Below are 13571 nucleotides of genomic sequence, written 5' to 3' on the forward strand. Positions count from 1 at the left end.
GGCCATTGAGCTGTTGGCTTGGGCCCTTGTGCTTGTGTCTCTGTTTCTCCCCTTGCAGTGGACTGGCAATGAAAAGAAACAGAGGAATTGCTTCAGAGAGCAGATCCTTGCATTAGCGAACCCTGGAGTCGGGTCAGACTGAAACTTGCTTTCTCTCTGTAAATGACCAAGTTGGCATTCTGCTTTAATTTTAAATTTATATAACTGGCTTATGGTGCAGTGATGATTCAGACCACTTAGCAGATTATCATGAGGCTCTGTGGACCAGGCATTATAGATGATTTTGTTGGCAGAGGTGAACCAGGCTGGGAGCTACTGGCCAATAATGTCCCAGCTGGCAATGGACAAGCAGGCAGGCATAAAGGTGGATATTCTGGCAGATATTCCAAGTGCACATCTCTATGTACATCCTGACGTGGTGTAAATGTACTGTGCTGTTGGCTATTATTATGACCAGCTTTTTCCTTATAGAAAGACTGGTCAGATATTAGCATAGTGTGAACTTTTCTGGGAAGGCTCTCTTACTCAGAAAAACAGGAAGAGGAAAGTACAAGTAAATGGCACCAGTGAATCCAGTGCCCTAAAGGGTCATGTGTCGTGTTTTCTGTCCAGATGTTCACAGTGTGTGGCAGATAGTTAAGAAACACCAAAATGGGGACGTACTCATGGGAGCCTAGGCAGAAATGCATTCTGGGTCTTCCCTGGCCTCTAAGGCCATGGCTATGCTAAATAATTCACCAGGCTGATTCCTTGCTTCCTTCTGGCTAGAGAAGTAGGTCACACTCCACTCCAGGGATGTCCTGGACACCTGTTCTAGAAGAGCCCACTACATCTTGGCATTGGAAAGCATTTTAGCCTGTCAAAGAAATGCAATAAAACCTGTTTGAAAGCATGCCTAATCACAGTGACTGCTCCCAGCATAAGCTTGTGCACCTTTGTCCCTGTATTTCACACCAAGCTGTGGATTCCCATCCTTGTATCGACCCATCACAAACTTCTAAAGAAGAGAGACTGTGTGTGACACATTCCTTAGCTCTCCCGGTATGCAAGCAGTACTTAATGCTCATTGACATGAGTATTCGGTTGTCACTGTGAACCTCAACAGTGAGGCCCAAACAGCCATTTCTATAATGGTAGCACTCATTGCATTAGACCAAATTTAACTGTTGCATATGAACTCATTTTAGTTTTTAAGTATGCATCACATAGTTTTTCCATCATTTACCTTCCATCATTTACCTTTGTGTCACTCTCCTTCAGCTGCTACAGAGGGTTGACCTAGCTGGGGGCATCTAAGCTACAGCTCCTTAGACACTAGCCACCATCATCTTTGGTTCTATGGTCTATGGGTGGCTCCTCAGGCCAGGGGTTCTGCTCTCGAGCTCCAGATTTGTAGTCTTATCATGCCTCCACTTCCTGTAAGAGCCTGGTTTTGATGGTCTCCATGAACATTCCTGACAACATTCCAAAATTCAGCTGGGAAAGGAGAAATGGAAATCTGGGACAAACAAGGGATGAAATGGTAGTCTTCTAGATCCACAGAGGATCAAGTCATTATTTGTTGAGTTCCTACAGTATGCCAGCCACTTACCCATTTTACTTCTCTGGAATCTCCTCACAGCTCTGCAAGCTTAGTAGTATTACTGTGTGTCTACCAAGTAGGTATAGAATTCTGAAGGCTGAGCACCTACTGATTGAAATAGAAGAATTGGAACCCAAGACTGTCCATAGGAACAAAGACTTTTCATTGTGTTCTGTATCACTCTACATATCTTGGGAAAACATTCTCTTGTAGGTACCTGTTTTAGTATGTAACTCTGAGGTACAAGTTAAAACTGGGATGACTGTTCGAGACATAATGAAATAATTTGGTTCTGGGTGGATGAGGGCTGAGGAGAAAAACAATAGTAGAGAAGGAAGCCCAGGTCCAGAGCTATGTCCTTCCTAATTCATCTACAGATGCCCATAATTAACAAAACAGGAGATCTGCAAACTCTAATCCTCACAATATTTGATTTGTGTTGACAAGTGTTTTAGTTGCCACATTTTACAGATGAAAAAACTTTCACTGGGTCATTAGTTTGTCCAGGATCGCAAGTGTGAAGTGGCAGTACTGGAATGTGAATCCATTTTATGTCCAGGGCCTGTCTTAGGAACAGTGTAGCTTTAGACAAAGAAATGGGTTTCTGTGTTTTACCAAAGGTGGTATAGTCACGTACATTACAGTCTACAGTAATCTCCATATGCTAGCTTGGCTGAGAAATCTTTAAAACCCATGAAAGGAAAAGAATACGTATTTCTAAAGATACTGATAAAAAGTAGGCATTGAGTTCTGGCTATATCACACCTAGTCTCTTAAGCACTTTTCCTTTGTTGCCTTGTGGAAAATTCACAGTACTATACAGTACTGTTTTTACAGGTGAAGAAACAGAACACAGGGTTTCCTGCTGATAAACTTCAAGTTGTAACTTGAATCCAGAGACACCCACTTGTACCATCCCAACCCTGAGATGTACTTCTTTTTGCCCATGTGGATTAAGAGCTACTGAGGAATGGCATCAATAAAAATGCATGTGCTAATTTTTTTTTTTAGTTTCAGGGTTTGAAGAAGATAGGATGGTAGTTTGATTGGATAGTTCTAGCTACTGTCCTACTGGAAAAATAGTATTTGTCCCCAGAGCATCAAATTTTGTTCAATATCTTGATCCTGAGTTTAAGGAAAGGATAAAATGGTTATAAATCTTCCTTGCCGCATGGGGGCAGCACTGAACAATGCTGGTTGCTCTGTAAAGCTCTGGAAGAGAATCCAGGGGGTTCCCTGAGAAGCCTTTCCTGGGTTTGAACTCTGGGGCCTTGGCTCTATCTATCTCTGATCTTTATTTATTTATTCATTCATTCATTTATTTATTTATTTATTTATTTATTTATTTATTTTTTGCTCAGTGCTCTACCACTAGCCACAATTCCACTTCTGGCTTTTTGGTAGTTGGTTATTGGAGATAAGAGGAACATAGACTTCCTACACTGGTCTGGCTTTGAACTGTGATTCTCAGATCTTAGCCACCTGAGTAGCTAGAATTACAGGTGTGAGCCGCTGGCGCCAGCTTGTTTCCTTTTTCTTTAGCCGCATGTAAAGTGGTGACCCTTTTCAGACCAGAAACTAAATTAAAACACATGCAATATTGCATGGGGAAAATGATTTAAAAATAAATTGGTCATGATCCTAATTAGAAAGTTTGGGCTTTCTCCATTTTTTAGTAGTATGACAAAAGGATTTCATAAATGTGTGGCGGTGGGCCAGGGATTCCTATTTCTTAGCCACGAAGGATATGCTTGGGTTTACTAAGCTGGTTTAGATAGAAACCCATGTGTTCTTAGATTTGAGGGACAAAGGACAGCCTTTAACCTTTCTTATTAATGAACTGTCTTGAGTATTCACAAGTCAGAGATTTTAAAAGTGCACAACTTAAATATGTTGGGATAATGCGTTCCTGGCTTCTTGGATTTGGTTTTGGTTTTGTTTTCCAATTTTTTGAGGTAGGGAAGATAAGATCTTATTTTTAACCCAAGTTGGCATCAAACTCATGATCCTCTACTTGAGCCTCCTGTGTGCTGACACACCCAACCCGGCTTGTGCCTTTTAAGAGTCTGGGACCATTCTGCAATAATACTGGTGCCTTTAGATGCCATTCAGGGTCCCCAAGCTGTCTGCTGAGAGCAACTCCTTCCTATCCATCTTGAAATCTTTTTTCTACTAAACCCGTCATCACAGTGTCGCTGTCTCAGCCTTAGTTTCTACATCAGAGACTGAATTCACTAGGATGGTGACTACAGTGAATTCATAATTTATCATCCTCCCCAGAGCACTTCTGAGAGTAAAGGAAAGGGCTGTTATTAAATTTTGCCAAAGTAATGAGCATAAAACAGGAAGATTGAGGAGAAAACTGAGTCATTTGGTTGTTCTATTTACACATCTTCTCTTTCACTTTCTTCCTTGGTGACTTAAGATTTTACATGGCACTGTATATAGTTTCTCTTTTCATTCAGCAAGTGTCCATTGAATGTTTTTCCTGTGCTTAGCTCTCTACCACATTTTCCTCATGAAAACCTTGTGAGGTAACTGATACTATTAACATTCCCATTTTTACAAATTAACAAAAAACCTTGAATATACTAAATGTTTGCCCGAGGTCACCTCATCCATTAAACATAGGTAAAAATGGGGTCCATGCTGTCCTACCCAGAGCTGGAGCATTGCCACTGTGATTTCTTGGGGGCCCGACTCCATGAGACACTGCCCTTTCTGTAAGATCTCAGAGACCTGAAGCCAACCCAACTGGACTGGAATCCCAACTTTGTGCTGTACTCACTTTCCTTGTCTGTGTCATGAGTGGGGATCGTCCTGCAGTGTGGAGGCGAGAAGAACTGAGAGTGAGTTTCTGTGGCCTGTGCCAAACGCCTCATTTGCTGTCAGATGATACAACTCTGCTCTGCTATTAAAAGCAGAAGTAAATAAGTGATTGTTCTCCAGACCAAAAGCCCAGAATTCATATTCATATATATATATGTATATATATATATATTTTTTTTTTTTGGAGATAGAAGGGTCGTGACAAGATCACAGTGGCAGTCTAAGGGGTTAGATGGTGCCATTGTGATTTTACTGACAAAAGTCTTTGCTGGGAACTAATGCACAAAGTCAGTGAGCTGTACTGGCTTCTTGGAGAAATAACTAGACCTGAGTGCTCATGAGCTCAGACCCAGGAAAGGCATCTTAGTAAAGCAGGCTGGATATTCAGCATTGTGTACTGGGGCCCTTTTAACTGTCTACTGGAGAAGCAGCATGGCCTGGGACCTGAGGAAACAGAGCTGGAACATCTTAGCTGCTGGTCAGGGGATGCTGGCTCTGCATGGATCACAAGCCAGCCCGTGCCTGCTCCACATTACCCCTCTCTGCAGTCAGCTTTCCTGCAGCATGTCCATCAGTGCACAGGGACCGACTGTGAAGGGCTCTCCCTTGTCTTTTTCTTGGATACACACTGCCAAAGGGGACTTTGAGGGCCCCACCAGTGCCAGCTGAGGCTCACTGTGTGCTCAGTCTTCCCCTCTGGGATGCCAGTGTGTAGTGTGTCCTTGGTTGAATGGGTGGATCCTCATCACCCCATCCTGTGGGGGAAAAGAAGTGAGTGTCTGATCTGCTTGTGGTGGTTGGGACTCAGTGATGGTCACATGAGGGTAAATGACTCCCATTTCCTTGTTGAAGTTCTCTCTGGAAACTACTAAGGAAGCATATGGCTGCTTGTCAGCCCCTCCTGGCCTGGAAGGATGGTCTCTTCAAATGATGTGTAGTTTGGAAGGGGCCTCGGGACACAGGGAAGGGAAGGGGAGCACAGCTCAGATCGTGCTGTGGTCAGCAGCCTTGCTGATAAAAGCAGGGAGCAATCGTCCTCATTCGTACTGGCAAGTTTGCTTTGTACATCCTTGATAAAGGATGCCTTGGTAAACATAAGTTGGTAATACTTTGGAAATTAAGAAGAATACAGTGAATACGTGAAGTTCGAAGAGGGGCATGATCTCAAAGAAAATACCTGAGTGTGAATGATAGGAAAGTAGCTATTTCTCATGCTTTAAGGAATCCTACTGCTCTGTAAGCAAGCATTTCAGTGACTGATTCTGATACCAAACGCCATTTATCCTCAGAATGCCTTGTTACCCAGGAGGCACATCCCTGCATTTCCCACCACTTCTAGGCATCAGACATTATTGCATTCTTAGAGACAACTGCTGGAGTTAGAGGTGTATGGCTCAAGTGACAAGGTCCTACCCTTCAGTGAAAAAGCCAAGTGAGAGTACAAGGCCTTAAATTCAAACCCCACCACCTGCACAATTCCCTCTTCTGTTTTCTTTTCCTGGGTGATTAGTAATAATAGATCTCATGGAGTTGTGTTTCTTATGTTTAAAACTAACAAAACCTACGTTAACATAGATTATGGAACCTCAGCAGTTTTTGCTTGTATTCATTTGTTTTTCCTGTAATTTTCACTTCTAATAATCTGTTCTAGGAAGGAAAAAAATAAATCTGAGAGAACAAGGTTACCCTTACAATTTTTTTATTTTTATTTTTTTCATATATTTTTTATTGTAATTAATAGAAGAGTTACATGATATTTGCCAGATAGAAGGTGCATTAATTCACATACATTGATACCCTTTCACATGTCTTGGTCCCCATTTCCCTTCCCCCCACCCCCATCCCTCATCTTGTTTTCCCCCCTTCCCTATCCAATTTCAAATAACCAAATACAAATATATACGATATATCAGGTGACAAAGTGAGATACTGTAACAATATGAGATAACCAAGAGAGATGAGAGATAACATAGTACCTTAAGAACAACAATCATTCATTATATGGCTTATGTTTCTATATTCTAGAGATCCTTTCATTTAGCGTCCTACTATATGGCCTTTTGTATCAAGGTTTTGCTCTATTGCAAATCTCTGCTAGGAGAGCCCGAGGTTTCTACTGATTATGACAAATGAGGGAAACCATTGAGCCTAAGTTCCTTTGAGTCTGGTTTACTTCACTTAATATGATCTTTTCTAAGTCTTTCCATTTCCTAAAAAATGGGGCAATTTTTAATTTAAAAAAAAAAAAACTTCACCATATACTTTTCCCACAAGAGAGGATTTGTTAGGGAGATTAGGTGCTTGAACCCAAAGCCACTGAGGGTGGATCCGCAGCCTCTAAGCTGCCTGGGGATTTTAGTGTAAAATAGCAGGTGTCATTCGCAGTCCATGCGTCATTTCCTGTCCTCTGCTTTGTCTTCCAGTGTTTTGCTGTGCGCTCTCTAGGATGGGTGGAGATGGCAGAGGAGGATCTCGCCCCTGGGAAAAGCAGTGTTGCAGTCAACAACTGCATCAGGCAGCTTTCTTACTGCAAAAATGACATCCGGGATACCGTGGGCATTTGGGGAGAGGTGAGTAGCATGTGGGAATCACATGACCCCCTTTTCTGCATTTCCCTCATGTTTCATGAATCCCATGCTCTTGAGGACATGGCATAGAGGGGCTGTGGGGTGTTTCTGTGTGTTTCCACATAAAGCCAGGCATGGTCCATCCAGATGACTTCCTATTTCATGTGGGAGAGGCCCTCCTGGTAACTAGCCTCCTGTACTCACAGGTCCATGCAGGAATTTGCGGGGTCCAAAAGCCTTCAGAATTCTGCATACCCAACTGTTAAGACAGTTTCTGAGAATACCCTCCACCGGTTTGTGACTCATGTGTGCAAACATTGCAGCCCACCCCAGAAGCCAGTCACTTCCTTTAGATCCAGTGTTCTCATTTAAAATCAGCATCCCTGGGGGAATTGGTACCTGTATCTTCTTTCTCACTTTCAACAAAGGGGTCCTTCTTTTAAATGTTGGTTCATTTCAGAAAAGAGTCAATAAAAACAACAAATCTGCACAAAATTACACCAGAGAAATCCCTATTCGTTCTGTGCTCTGAGAGCTGTCAGGAGCACCAGAGCGTATGCTTACGGCATAAGCAACCCTACTCGTCCAGTTGATTGAACATGGGTGCCAAAGTTTGATTTAGGATTGAACTGTTTGGAACTCCACTCACATATCCTTCTAGCACCGTGTCACAATGAGAGCTGGGTTCCCATACCTTCCCTTAATGCAGTTTGTTTGCCTTCAAATGAGGCTGAACTGCCAGCAGATTTTTAAACCTCGGGCACAGGGACAGAGGAAGAATTCTTTCCTACCCAAGAAAATGCCTGTATACCTTTTTGATGTTTATTACCCACTGTGTTTATTACCTCCCACTATCCATCTGATACCCACGCCTAAATTATCCATCTGTCTTCTCTTTCCTTTCATCAAAATGTTAACTATTCCAAAGAAAAATTCTTAGCTAAGATTTCCAAGGAAGATTGCTATGATGTAATACAAGTGACTGACACTTTGAGGTAGCATAGGTCTGAGGATGCACACAGCCTATTGCTCCAGGCTCTGAGTTTCTTTGGCCACATCAGACTGCCCAAGTTGTATTGTCTGCCAATGATTTCATCTGCAAATGACTTCTCTGCTCCTTGCAGGGAGACTTAAATCATGCTGAATTTCAGCTATAGACATTGGCCAGCACTGGCCACAGGCTTCAACACTGGCTGGCCAGAGCAGTGTTGCATCCTTAGCGCCATAGCTGAATTCACAACTTCTGACAACTTCTGATGGGAACCTAAGACCTTATTCTCAAAAGTTTTACTTAACATCAACTGATCTGTCTTTCTTTGGAATTGAAGAGCCACCAAGGATTACACGGGGAAAGAATAAAGTCCAGAATCTACTGTTTACGCCCACCAAACAATTGAGTAGGTAGATGAGACACAAATGCTTGAAGATCTCCAGTAGCATCTTGAGAGTTGAGCTCCCTGTCTCAGTTCTACAACAGTGTCCTGCACAGGCCCTGTGCCCTACTTCCTGTAGGATACTTTAACCCTAAGCCTCAGTTTCCCCAACTGATTAGTTGGAGATCATTAAACCAAGCTTCTGTAGGGCAGAGTACATAGCTCCTAAACCTGCACCTCAGGCACACAGGGAAAACCATGGGAAACCAAAGCAGAGAGCCAGGAGTTATTCTCAGAACTAACTTGTGTCATATGGCCATGCAGTGTGGACATGAAGGGAAGTGAAAGTGGGTAGAGGAGAGACCCGGAAGGCAGAGGCATGCCTGGGAAAGGGTGGCCTGAGGAATGCAGGACAAGGGGCTAGTAGAGCCTGAGGTCAGAACACATTAGATTCTCTATGGAGTCCACACTAGCTGTTGATCTTCCAGATTCAGAAGTGTAAACAAGTAAAATCAGCACTGGCTGGAAAGCAAGCTGAGGACACATTTTAGAGCACTGGGCGAACAGAGAAACTGAGGGCTGCAGGGACAGGGAGGACTCATGTTTCAGCTTGGAAAAGATGCTTCCCTCTTAAGAACATCATGTGTAGACCGAGAGAGCAGCTTCCTTTGTTTGAGCGCAATGCAGATGTGTGGAAGATGGAGTTCTTTTTTGGATCACAGGGCAAGGACATGTACCTGGTCCTGGAGAATGACGTGCTGAGCCTCGTGGACCCCATGGGCCGCAGTGTCCTGCACTCCCAGCCCATCGTGAGCATCCGTGTGTGGGGCGTGGGCCGCGACAATGGCCGGTAAGTCCTAGGCCTCTCACCTGATGTCCCTCACCCAACCCTAATGTGTGGGCTTGCAGCACCTCCCAGAATCTGTCCTTTGCAACTTGACAGAAACTGTGGTTAGAAACCTCACAGATGAGAGCACATCCCTATTTCTAGTTCTGGGTCTCTAATCTCTGTCAGCTTTGTCTCTTGCCTTCATGTTCTCTATACTTCTCCTAGCCATCCTCATTCTAAGTCACCACTTCACCCACCAGTCTGCATGCCTTTACTCTTCTCTCTAGTTTGTTGTTATATGTTGTCTTTTGAAGCATTGGGACTTGACCTCAGACCTTGTTAGAACTTGTGCTTGTTAGGACTCCATCACTTGAGCCATGGCTCTGCAGTCTTTCTTTGATCAATTTCATTGTCTGGCTGTCATCTACCACAACAGAGATCCTCCCATTGGCATTTTCTCATAGAGCGCTTACCGGGAAATAATAAGGCTGTGCATCCTTCAATGACCAACCTTCAATCATTAAATCATGATTGTCAGGAAATCCTGACATGGGAGCTGGTTAAACTCGAGATGTCTGGTTATGTTGAAATAGCATTCATGTGTGTTTTCGTGAAATGCTACCCCGAAAGTGATCATTTACCAACTTTTGAGATGTGTTATGTGTTTTCTGTTCTCCATGATGACTGGAAAATGAACATTCTGGTTTTCAAGCATGTGTTGTAGCTTATAATTTCAATGACTTTTGTCACAGACAGCATACTTGGGGATGTTTATGTTGTTGTTATTAATTTTGTGCTGATTCCAGGATTTGAATTCAGTATCTTGTGCTCTCACCTGGCTTGTTTTGCTCATGGCTGAAAGTATACCACTTTAGCCATACTTCCACTTCGGCATTGTGCTAATTATTTTGGGGGATAAAAGTCTCTCAAACTTTTCTGCCCAGACTGGTTTTGAATTGTGCTCCTATGGGCCTCAGACTCCTAAGTAGCTTAAGATTACAGATACAAGCCCACTAGCAACTTAGTAGATTGTTAAGTAGTTGAGTTACATTAAGTGCTGTTAACTCTTAAACCACAGTCAAACTTTGGCAATTCTCATGATATGAGAGAATCTCCTAGCATCCAGGGACAAGCTATAAGATGATTAGAAATGGCCGGAAGTTTGGCCTAGTGGTAGAGTGCTTGCCTAGCATGCACGAAGACCCAGGTTTGATTCCTCAGTACCACATACATAGAAAAAGGCAGAAATGGTGCTGTGACTCAAATGGCAGAGAGCTAGCCTTGAGGTAAAAGCCCAAGGACAGTGCTCAGGCCCTGAGTTCAAGCCCAGAACTAGCAAAAAAAAAAAAAAAAAGATGATTAGAAATTGCTTTATTGAAATCAAGCAAGAACATGGCAAAAGCAGGCGAACATCCCAGATGACAAAGTGCTGGCCTTTGTAGGCTTTTGGTTTATACCTGAATGCTTTTGGTTTTTTGTGTTTATTTGTTTGTTTTGCCAGTCATGGGGCTTGAACTCAGGGCCTGGGCACTGTCCTTGAGTTTTCCTAAGGCTAGCACTGTACCACTTGAGCCCCAGCACCACTTATGACTTTTTCTGTGTATGTAGAATTGAACCCAGGGCTTTGTGCATGCTAGGCAAGCACTCTACCATTAGGCCACGCTCCCGGCCCTCCCCTTGGTTTTTTTAATGGGCTATATGGTACTGTTAGAATAAGTGGGGTTTGCCTTGCCATATGGAGGCTTTTTCTGTGAATGTTGGGCATTGGGTATTTGATGGCCCTTTATCCAGTTCCAAGTCCTAAACCAGAAAGAAAAGATTATAGCTAAATACTTTTGAAAGAACACGCATCATGCTGGAAGCAGATGTGAGAAATGGCCTACAAAAGAGAACCAGAATGTTCTTTGAATACTGATTGGGTAATGTTTCCTGGGCTAAGGTGCATCTTTGAGCTTTCTGTGGTGGCAGTGGTGCTGACAGCTGGGGCAGGTGCTTTGAGTGGATGAGCAGATAGATTATGCATGAACTGCTTGCTTGGCATAGCTGAAGATGGAGCTAATGCCTTCACATCCACTGGTGACATGACAAGGAAACTGATGCCATGTGGTCATGATTCCAAACATTTAGTCTTACTAGAAGGTTCTGGATGCGAAGTGCTTGTTCCTTTCCAAGTTAATTTTTAAGCCAGGAGCCAAGGTAGAGATCATGGCATACTTACGCAACTAGATCTGCTGTGGGTAGCTGTTCTGTTTTGGTTTGTGTGCTGGAACTCAGACCCACAGCTTCAAGCATTCCAGGCATGCTAGACAATCTCTCTACCACTAAGCTGGTTATATATTTTCAACATTAGATGGTTTATGGATGTCATTGATGAGGCTGTCAGTGATCCAGCCTTTTTAAATTGAGCCCAAATAGAATGCGGAAGGGTAGGGCCAGGAGTTTAGCCTAGTGGTAGAGTGCTTGCCTAGCTTGCTTGAAGATCTGGGTTCAATTCCTTAGTATCACATACATAGAGCCATAAACTGCAGCTCAAGTGGCAGAGCTCTAGCCTTGAGAAAGCCCAAGGCAGTGCCCAGGCCCTGAGATCAAGGCCCAGGACTGGCAAAAAAGAAGAAAAGAACGAGGAAGGGTGGAGGTAGAGTAGTTATTCAGATTCCAGTTAACAGAATTATTGAAGCTTTCTGAGCTTCGTTTTCTCCCATGGGAGAAGTGATGATCATGTGTGTGAGTGTATGTAAGCAGTACTTGGCCCAGTAAGAGACATTGTGAATGCTTAATGAATGTTTGCTCTAGATTCTCTTAAAGCGACATACACACAGCAGATGGAGATAGTCACACAACTTCCTTCCCAAGATGCCCTTGGTAGAGGAGGAGTTATACCACAGGGTGGGAGTGGGGGAGAATGGCCCTCAAGGACAGTTTGTCACATGAAGCAGATGAGAGGCTGTAACAGATCCTAGTGAGGTGGGTTATGGTACAAAGCAGGACAAACTCCTCATAGTCCATTCCCACTGGAAATGTAAACTAGGTCACACTACCTTGGTTCTGTTTTGAAGCACAAGTATAATTTGGGGGTAGGGGGCGCAGTATTCCTTAGGCTACCAGGACCTAAGCAAGCTCTTAGGTTGGTGGGGAATCCTTGGGCTGGCTTTTGGATCAGTAAATAAAAAAGCCTGTTTGCCAATGAAAGGGTCTGCTTTCCCCCTCCTGCCTCCATTGGTCCCTTCAGTTCTCATTCTCTAGAAGAAAGGGCCTTTGTATTCCTGCTTTAAAAAAAAAAAAGGAACTTTGTTTTTTATTCCTTTTTCTTTTTTTTTTTACAGCAATTTACAAGAGCAAATTCAATTTGTAATGCCACAAAGGAACAAGGTTTTCACTTGCCATGAATAAAACATAAAAGTGTTTCATTTTGCTTGGGAAAAGGAACCTATTTCTCATTCACTTTTGTAACTTTTCTTGCTGAGAACATGGCATCTCTTAGCGGGTTTCTTGATACGGTTAAAATGAATGAGAAAAATATGTATACCAGACTCTTAGAATCCAGTACTTCTCTGAGCTTATGACTTGTTTTAAAGAAATCCTAACATAGGGCTGGGAGTTTGGCCTAGTGGTAGAGTGTTTGCCTAGCATGCACAAAGACCTAGGTTCGATTCCTCCGTACTACATGCATAGAAAAAAAAAAAGTGGTGCTGAGGCTCAGATGGTAGAGCTCTAGCCTTGAGAAAGCCCAAGTACAATGCTCAGGCCCTGAGCTCAAGCCCAGGACTGGCAAAAAAAAAAAAAAATCCTAACATAATGAGTATACCTTGAATGAGGGTTTGACCCCTCTTTGTGCCTGTGCCATCCAAGTGGAGTTGGCAGAACCACAAATTATGAACTGAGTGAGGAATTATGGTTACCTCCACTTGTGGCTCTTTGTTTTGAATGTGGAGTTTCAGTCATGGCTGAAGCTTTCTCCTGTCTGGGAATCTTGCTGGCCTTTATTGTACTGTCAGTAGGGGCCCATTACCTGCCACAGCACGGCTACCTCCTCCCTCCCTCTTGGCTTCACTGTGCTTTGGTTCCTTGTGATAACAGTGAGACCAATCTCAAGGCTCCTAGAATGGAGGCTGGAGAGAGTGTAATATTGCAGCCAATTTGGGGAGCCCTGAGCTCCCCCCTCCCATCAATACAGTCACCAATTCTCAGTGAACCAAGCTAGGAGTCATTTTAATAGCAGCATAGCAGCTACTCTCTACCTTCAGGCTGATAGAGAGCAGCCCCAAGCTTCAGAGGGGCTGGGCTTTTTAAGGTAAACACCATATGCAGGTGATCATAACAACCCACAGGTGGTTATCATTGTGTGATGTCACCGTCTGATGTCCACAGTCAGTAACCACAAGGATAGAACC

The 13571-nt window shown here is 43.4% G+C and overlaps 1 protein-coding gene across 12 annotated transcripts in view; it reads left to right on the forward strand.

The window, feature by feature from the left end:
- The window catches only part of Apbb2 (amyloid beta precursor protein binding family B member 2), a 268672-nt gene that overhangs the window by 203020 nt on the left and 52081 nt on the right, over positions 1-13571 (forward strand). For all 12 annotated transcript variants that reach the window (XM_090343669.1, XM_090343667.1, XM_090343668.1 and 9 more), the window contains 2 exons: positions 6835-6981; positions 9074-9201. In XM_090343669.1, coding sequence (XP_090199795.1) covers positions 6835-6981; positions 9074-9201 — 275 coding nt within the window. The remainder of the gene's footprint in view (positions 1-6834; positions 6982-9073; positions 9202-13571) is intronic.

This window comes from Megascapheus bottae, chromosome 13 (assembly GCF_031878675.1).
Source record: "Megascapheus bottae isolate mThoBot1 chromosome 13, mThoBot2.hap1, whole genome shotgun sequence".
Taxonomy (NCBI): Eukaryota; Metazoa; Chordata; class Mammalia; order Rodentia; family Geomyidae; genus Megascapheus; species Megascapheus bottae.